General features: G+C 33.9%; 1 protein-coding gene and 1 long non-coding RNA gene across 3 annotated transcripts in view; one reads left to right on the top strand and one right to left on the bottom strand.

The window, feature by feature from the left end:
* Window positions 1-1,364: 1,364 nt before the first annotated feature.
* On the bottom strand, window positions 1,365-7,558 carry LOC108179959 (uncharacterized). The gene is made up of 4 exons (XR_012393987.1): window positions 7,190-7,558; window positions 6,936-7,063; window positions 4,952-5,015; window positions 1,365-3,276 (listed from the first exon to the last, which is right to left on the bottom strand). It is a non-coding gene; the product is annotated as an uncharacterized lncRNA (long non-coding RNA).
* Window positions 6,999-9,061, top strand: part of gan (gigaxonin) — a 36,349-nt gene continuing 34,286 nt past the window's right edge. For both annotated transcript variants that reach the window (XM_073929911.1, XM_073929912.1), the window contains exons 1-2: window positions 6,999-7,141; window positions 7,258-7,449. In XM_073929911.1, coding sequence (XP_073786012.1) covers window positions 7,259-7,449 — 191 coding nt within the window. In that variant the 5' untranslated portion in view covers window positions 6,999-7,141; window position 7,258. The remainder of the gene's footprint in view (window positions 7,142-7,257; window positions 7,450-9,061) is intronic.

The following is a 9,061-nucleotide window of genomic DNA, read 5'->3' as shown; positions in this document are numbered from 1 at the left end:
TATGTCAGATACTCGTTTGCTGGCCTTGCTGAACGATCTAAATTGGACAGGTTTAATTTATATAATGTATTTATTTATAACGAAGGCAAAAATAGCAAGTTAATATAGGCAATAATACATTATATGTAGTAAAAAAAACTTTTTACATGTAAAATGTATAACACTATATTCATATTTTACTCAAGCGATTAAATAGTGTTTATTTGCTTAACAATTTAATAACCTTTTAATTAATGATTTCCCACAAATTTAATAGTAATTTATAGTAAGCAATAAATTGTTTTTAAACCAAAATTTTGCAATAGGAACAAATTAACTATTAATAATTAATAAAAAAAATTATATATATATAACAGCTGTGACAGTTTTGTAAAAGATAGTTTATACTTACAATTATAATAAGATAATCAGTTAAGATAATCAGTTTATAACTATATATATATATATATTGTTTAAATGATTAACTATAGTATGCTAATTCATTTTAATGTGACATATTATTGTATGCGTTTTATATTTTACAACAAAGTGATTTTAACCAAGTATGATAATATTAAGATCCTGAATTAGTTTATTACACTTTATCCTACAATTGGACAGTCTGTTATGTTTTTTTTGTTTATGTGGACACATGAATAAAGTCATAAGTGTCTATTATTTGAGTTTAGAAACTGGAGAGATGTTAAAATCATTGTTACGATATAATAATAATGACAGAAATGGGAAACCATATTTGTGAAATTCAATAGGTGGCGATAAAGCTAAAGAGTAAGTTAGCTTCCATATATGGTTTGCCTAAATCGTGTGTCCTAGATTGTGTGTGCCTAAAATGTGTGTGGTTCTGCGGTTCTGGGTTGGTACGTTATGTACTTGCAAGCTGAACTGTTCAATCAGTGAAATGTTAAGGATATAAATCATAAAAATAAATAAATTCATTCATTAATTTTCCTTCGCCTAGTCCCTATATTAATCAGGGGTCGCCACTGTGGAATGAACCGCCAACTTATCCAGCACACGTTTTACACAGCGGACGCCCTTCCAGCTGTAACCTAGTACTGGAAAACACCCATACACTTGAAATAAAAAAAGGTTATTGAATTAAGAACAACAATTAATTCTAATGATGCTCAACAATCACCAATTATTGTCTGACAAACCATATTTTTACAGGATAATTTGGTGTGACTATTTAACCAGATACAACTCAGTGTCTTAATCATCACATAATTAATAAATATGTTTAGTTTTTTTTTTAAGAATAGTCAACATGTCAATGGTCATCAACCATTTCCATATACTCAAGCATTTGCTGACCAATATAGTATATCTGTCAGGGTTGGCAGGGAGGACCCAAATGCAGAATAGACCAGAGAACACAAGGTTTATTTACAGGAGGGAAACATGGCAATGCAGAAGGACAGAACAAGCAATAGTGCAGGGTGATGGCAGGAGAACAGGCTGGTGAGGGATGGAAACTCAGGAGGACGATACAGTGTGGAGTGTCTTGTGTGGGTGGAACAGGTTGGTCAGGAAAAGGGAAATTCAAAACTTTAGGCCAAGCAGTCAGTAACTAGCAGATCCTCAGGTTTGGGACAGGGGTGGCAAACAGATGGAACATCAAGTCAGGAGGATCTACTGTACAACCAGCGGAGACTTAGGCAACAAGTGGCACAAGCAACACAACAGGACTAAACAGCTGGGGAGACAAGAAATTCTAGAACAGTAACCAAAAACAAACTAGAACAAAAGTAAAAACAAAAAACATTTAAAAAAGAAAAAAGGGCTTGAGAAATAAAGTGAATCAAATAGAGGAATAAATAAAACGACTAAAACTTTAAACAAAAGGCCAAACACAGGCCAAACAAAACGAAAAGCAAGACACAGCAAAAGGCACTAAAAATAAAGAACGAAAAAAAGACTTAGAATAGACTGCGACTGAGGATCACAAAAAGGCAAAAAGGAAAATTGAAATGGCATCTACCTTGCTTGAAAGAAGAAAAAATAGGAACAAAATCAAAAGGGTAAATGACCTCAAGGTAAAGGATAAAAAGACTAGAACTAGACGAAGACTAGACAAAAAAATACTACATCAAGCACTTACCAGACTAGCTAGACAAGCACACAAAAATACAGACTGCATACGAAATTGCATACTTCCATAGTACAATAAAAACATGATGCAAGCCGATGCAGGAAATAGGTAAAGTCTTGATAGGATACCGGCCAGCCGAAAGTGCGATATGTACATGAATATAGCAGCATTTGTTATGACACTGTAAACCAATAATTAATATTTTTACAGTACTGTGACGGTTGGATTTAGGGTCAGGGTAAGAGTAGATGTTAAATAATACAATTTATAGGGCAATTTAGATAACAAATAATACTCATACAACTACAGTTGTTACGTTACTGTGATCGTTGGGTTTTGGGTTGGCGCGAGGGTAGATGTTAATGAAATACAATTAATAGATAATATAAATCATTTTCGTTACATTTAGGCCACAAATATCTGATCTCAACAACCCGAAAAGTACCCGGATGACTTACAACTTCCGGCGAGATTTTGATGCATGCTATGCTATCCTATTGTGCCACACGATAGAATTCATGAATGTGAGTGAATGAACACAACCATCACGAGTAAGTCACGTCACGTGATCATGACAAAATGGCGGATGTAGTATGTCCGAGTTCCATTCATACTCACATTCATACTGTATAGATTGTACTTTTTAAATGGCAGAGTAGTACTTTTAAATTCAAATACAGTACCTATTGAGTAGGCAATTTCAGACGCAGCAATAGTGTAACGAAAAGGCAAGAACTAGAGGGAAATTAACACTTAATAAAGGGAGTAGAGAGCAAGAGGCACAGGTGAACATAATTAGACAAACAAGGACTAAACAAGGGGGCGAGGCATAGGAAAACAAGGAGCCATGGGCAAGGGGAGCACATGGCCAACACAACAAAAGAAACAATCTAACACAAAACAAACAATGAGACATTAAACACAGACAGGAGTGACACAGGGCTGTTATGGCTGGATCCTGACAATATCATTCTAGCTTCAGAATCACTCTTCTGTTTGCTACTGCAATCCCATTGGCATAAAAGTACAGTGTTTGCTTGAGGTCTTTTAATCATCTGCTCTACATCATCACAGAGAGACATAAAAGAGAAGTCCAGCCACCCGCTGTCTCCTGACCAGCAAATCGCAAAACACATCCCTCTTTTGTCAGGCAATTTCCTCTGAGATGTTGAAAACTTCCCCGCCTGATTAAAGAACAAAAGGAAATGGTAAATTATTTTTAGATGTGGAATGGCTTCCCACAAAGATGAGTTTAATCAATTGTAATTAATTCTCCTGGTTATGAGCAGTGGAGCCTGACGAGTCAAAAAAAGGGGTTGAGGATATTGAACTCCATTGAAAACCCATTAATGTCTAATAAGAGAAAGTGAAGAAACTGAAGCTAAATTTTGCTGTTGCTCTCAGACAGATCTGGAACTCCAAGTCTCACCTTTGCTCATGCTTTCATCAAGAATGATTGTTACAGATGAGGAAGCGAGGTTGATGGACTAATGCGTAGTGCCTGTGTCTTTGGGTTGCTCTCATTCTGTCAGTCTGTCCTCTGCTTGGAAAACTCTGGACAGCAAAGGCTCGGCTAATTATCAAACATTTATTCTGTCTTTCAGGCTGAACAAAGAGGAATGGGTCCACACGGTACACACACAGCACCTTCAAAGACGCCCTGACCTTGCCTTCACTTTGCTTTCCATGAATGTTTCAGAATGGGAGGGATCCAGAAAGACAATAGCACTTGAGAAATAATTAGGCCCTCTTAAAGATGCTAATCGCATTCCACTTGAAGTGGCGGTAATAATTCTGGGCTCACAGTAACATTTCATAAACAGCAAATAAAGACATCTCATCAGAAAGAGCTTCTCTAAAGCTTAACACCTTCCCCAAAACATTTTCAGAACTTTTTTAACCTCCCACTGAAAATCAAAACTTCAGTGGAATTCAGTTTCCTTCCATACAATGATAAATATCTTGATGAAACTGTTATAATTATACGTAAAACATCCTCTCATAAGTCATTTATTTTATAATATGTCTTTAACAGCACTATACTTCATTGAGATTATTGGTTAAATAATTTAATTAAAACCATTTATCATATAAAATGATAACTAATACTAATACTGTATTATGATGTTTACAACACTTTGTTAATGAATGCTGCTGTAATAATATATAATAGTAAACAGTAAATATGTATTCCTTGCTGAAAAAAAAACAGCTTGAACCAGCCTAAGCTGTTCAGGCTGGTTGTAGCTGGTCACCCAAGCTGGCTTTAGCTGGTTTCCAGACTGTTTATAGCTGGTTTTAGAAGGGTTTTGTCCAATTTTGGCCAAGCTGGTCTTAGCTGGTTTATATGGTCAAGCAGTTTTAGCTTGTCAGGCTGGTCATAACAGGTCAGGCTTGTTGGCCTTAGGTGTTTTTAGCTAGTCAGGCTGGACTTAGCTGGTCATGCTGGGAGAACAGCTGAATCTAGCTTGGCCAGAGTTTGAGACCAGCTAAAACCACGCTGGGAGACCAGCTAAATCCAGCTTGGCCAGGTTGGGAGACCAGCTAAAACCAGCTACTTCCAGCTAAAACCAGCCAACCTGGTTGGTTTTAGCTGGGGGGATTTTCTTATTGTTTGAATACAAAGTAAAATACAAACTATTTGTTGATATATTTTATGTACCACGGCAACAATAGAATTACCACAGCAGATTAATTAAAGTACTTTAACATGGTTCAAAAACACTATGGAATTTGCTATAAATAACTATAATATTTTTCTTGTGGGCATCCACAGCATCTTGTTCCACTAAACTTTAACCTCGAAAATGCTATTGAAACGTAAAGATTTTATCATGTTTAGCCTTGTTAACCCTTTACCTAGAATATTCCAGAATTGGGCTAAGTGTGCCTTGGAAACTTCACACCTCTTCTTCTTCTTCTTCTTAAGAAAGAAAGAAAGAAAAAAAGAAAGAAAGAAAGAAAGAAAGAAAGAAAGAAAGAAAGAAAGAAAGAAAGAAAGAAAGAAAGAAAGAAAGAAAGAAAGAAAGAAAGAAAGAAAGAAAGAAAGAAAAGTTTACCAAGTTTGTCAAAAGGGGGAGAATAAGATACTGCTCTGTAACATATTTTTCTGATTACTTCAGCAGTGTGAATGTTTATGTCTTTTAAGAATATGATGTGCAGATACTCAATGCAGTAAACTCTGAATATAAAAGAGAATATTATTGATGAATATGTGGTTTAAGCTTGAAAGAGTCAGATAAAATAGGCTTTGCATAAGCCTCTGAATATTGAATCTGGCATCAAAGACGTGCTTTAAAAAATGGATTATCAAACTCACAGACACTGTAGAGATGATAACTTAGCCACTTATGTCTTTTTTTAATGTGTATTATTTGTCTACAGTTTTTGGAGACATTTATAACCATAATCTAACAAGTAATTTTGAATGTATGTTCCGTGAGCGCCATCTAGTGCTCGGAGGGTATTTTTCATTAACACTAGAGGACATGCCAAGTCACGGAAAGTCCAGGCCAATTTAATACGCTATAAAAGGTTTTATACTTGGTAAAGGGTATATCCTACAGACTCTAATTAAAATCTCCTCTTTATATTCCACTGAAATACGTATGAATCACCAGAATTAAAGAGAACAGCTCTGGCCTCTTTATGATAACTGGCACAGCCGATCAGCGCCACAAACGGGTGTTAAATCACAATATAGCTCTCTCTTAATGAAAGATTAATTCAATCTTCTTCTTCTTCTCACTCATTCACATATTCGAGGTCACCAGTCGTCATAAATCAGAAGCTTAATACTCTTTCTTTTCATGCATAAAGGGCAGATTTGTCCAGCGTACACCAACCTCTTCTCCCATATAATGTCCTGACAGGAAGCAGTGATTGATGACACTTTTAATGACTAAGCAACAGAGGGATTTACTGTCCTGTAAATTGTTCATTTAAATCCATTACACCTGAGCAAAGAGTGGCTGTTTCAAAGACATGAATCTTGACACTGATATGAAAACTTAAATTAATCAACGTGTATGACTTATGCTGCATAAATGTAATAAAAAGTGTGTGTGAATGTATAAATCTCTAAAAACTTTTTGTCCTCGTGAAGTAATTTGAATGTTAGCCAGGGAGTCTACATATTAGTATAAATAGCTATAAAATAGCATGTAAATAGCTTAAGCTACAAACTTTACAAAACTATTGCAATAATTTAATTATACACAGTATAATTAGTCTTTAAAACAGCTATATATATATAAAGACCTTATTTCGGTCTACTTTAAGCTATTTTTTTCGATAGTCCACAGAAAAAAAACATCATTATACAATAACTTGCCTACTTACTCTAACCTGCCTAGTTAACCTAATTAATCTAGTTAAGCCTTTAAATGTCACTTTAAGCTGTATAGAAGTGTCTTAATAAAATATCTAGTTAAATATTATACTTACTGTCATCATGGCAAAGATAAAATAAAACATTTATTAGAAATGAGTTATTAAAACTATTATGTTTACAAATGTGTTGAAAAAACACATACTATATATATATATATATATATATATATATATATATATATATATATATATATATATATATATATATATATATATATATATATATATATATATACTGTAGGGCGACTGCAGTCCTGCAAAGTTTCGTTCCAACTATGCTTCAACACACTTAGGTTCCAAACAAATAACTTGCGCTATGCTCTTTGTTTCAAATAAGCCTGAAGGACCCAATTAGTTTGATCAAGTGTATTTTAATTGGGGTTAAAGTTAAACTGTGCAGAGCAGTGGCCCTCCAGGAGTTTGACACCTGCGCCATATAGAAATTAGACACCTGAGTGCTGTTTTCAAAAAAGGGGGCTCTTATTTTGAAAAACCTAAGTTAAATGCTCTTCCTGGTGACGTCGTGCAGTGCCATGACATGAAGCAGCCGAGAATTGTTTTTCTGCAGTTTTCGCTGTCCTGAAACACACACACAGATGGCTATGAGCGGCTGAAGTTAGCAAATACCCAGAACAACTTTAATTGACGCACATTTGAGTGAGTTTATATGATTTAAACCTGTCATTTTGTTTATTCAACACAAACCTGGAGCATGTTGCTGTTGTTGTGTTGTGTTAACAGCACATCTGTCTGTACTGTACGTGTTGTTACAGCATGTCAGACCCTAAAAGAGCTGGCGCTGATGCTGGATCAGTGGTTTCGGACCCTCAGCACTCCCAGAAGCTTCTCAGGGTCCTTCAGTCTTTCAGACAGGACGACTGTTTTCAAGATGCAGTGCTGGTTTTGGAAGGTGAACAGATTCCTGTGCAGAAAAACATTCTGGCTGCTGCTAGTCCGTACATCAGGTATGGGAAAATGCCTGAAACTTGAATAGATTTGCATGAGGTGAGATCAGATGAGTAGCTGCTGCTATGTTTGCTCAGACATGTTGCAGACCCTTGAGCAATGTGTCATATGGGTGTGCCAAACAGCTCCACCTTGCCTGTTGCTTGGGTCACTTAAATTAATAGTTTTCTCAAAAAAGACAGAAGAGTAAAGTAATTTACACGCCCTCATGTTAACCAGCAGCACATACTGTAAAAGGCATACAGAACACAAAAGAAACTGTTTTAATGACTGATCATGGATGAATACTGAAAGGACTCAAAAAGGGCACAAAATTCACATAAAAGTGTTACAAAAATGGTTCATATTATGCAATTTTCACAAGTTCTTAATGCCCTGCTATTTAATTTTAAACTAAATCCACAAGAAAATATGAAAAAAGATGTTATTACCTAATAAGAAAAAAATAGTATATTTTTTAAAACCTATATTATATATTCAAGGCACAATTATTATAAATCAAAGGCTTATATAAGTTCTTAATATTTTAATATTAAATTTTTAAACTAAATCCTTAAGAAAAGCTATTTCATTACTTGCTTTAAAAGTTAAAATAGTATCATTTATTTCTTAAAAAGCTATTATATATATATCATACTCATAATAAATAGCTAAGTAACTAAAATAATTAGCTAAGTAAATATATTATTTTGTGCATTGACAATGAATGGTTACTGAAAGGCCTCAAAAAGGCCACAAAACTCACATAAATAATTACAAAAATTTTATATTACTCTATTTTCACAAGTTCTTAATGTTCTGCTGTTTAATTTTAAACTGAATCATTAAGAAAAGTGATTTTATTATTAAATAAGATGAAATTGTATCATTTATTTAAATGTTATGCAATGTTATATATTCAAGGCACAATTATTATAAATTCAAGGCATTTGTCATTCTCAAGTTCATTTAAGTACTAAAATGTTAAGCTAGGCAAATAGTTACACCATTAAAACAGCGTTGTCTTAAATTTCTAAGTTAAATTATATTAACCTTATAAGGGATTTGACCTAAAATTAAACTGGCTTAAAATGGCTTTTATATTGATCTAAAAGATTAAGTTAGAATTGTGATTAATGTGTTTTATTAAGTTATAATTAACATGAAAACATTCATTATCATGACTTATTGATCATTTAATTTTTAGTGTATGTAAACAAAAAGAAAAAAGACTATAAATTTTATTAGATATAAGAAAATTGCTAAAACCTGGACTACAATTAAAATGAAAGCAGAACATATAAATAGAAAAACTTAATCTTATAAAATCATATAAAAATATTTCTGTGAAAAAATTTCAAAACTTCTGAGTTACCACTACTAAACAAAATGAAGTTACTTCTACTCTCCCGTCTTTTTCAAAATTGTTGCTGTTGACATTTGTTTTTAAAAGTTGTAATTATGTAGTAAGTCATATCTATAATTATCATAATCCAAATTGTCTTGCATGGATGAGAGCAATAAAAGGACGCTGTGGGAATTGGTACACTGTATCAATGTCCCTTTTTCCTTATTGGTTGCAATTCACTAGAGAGTTATTAATTCTGTTACAAAAGTAGTTTTTGTCACTGT

Source organism: Danio rerio, chromosome 18 (assembly GCF_049306965.1).
Source record: "Danio rerio strain Tuebingen ecotype United States chromosome 18, GRCz12tu, whole genome shotgun sequence".
NCBI lineage: Eukaryota > Metazoa > Chordata > Actinopteri > Cypriniformes > Danionidae > Danio > Danio rerio.
The sequence above is the reverse complement of the archived record's forward strand: the minus strand, read 5'-3'. Positions and strand labels throughout refer to the sequence as shown.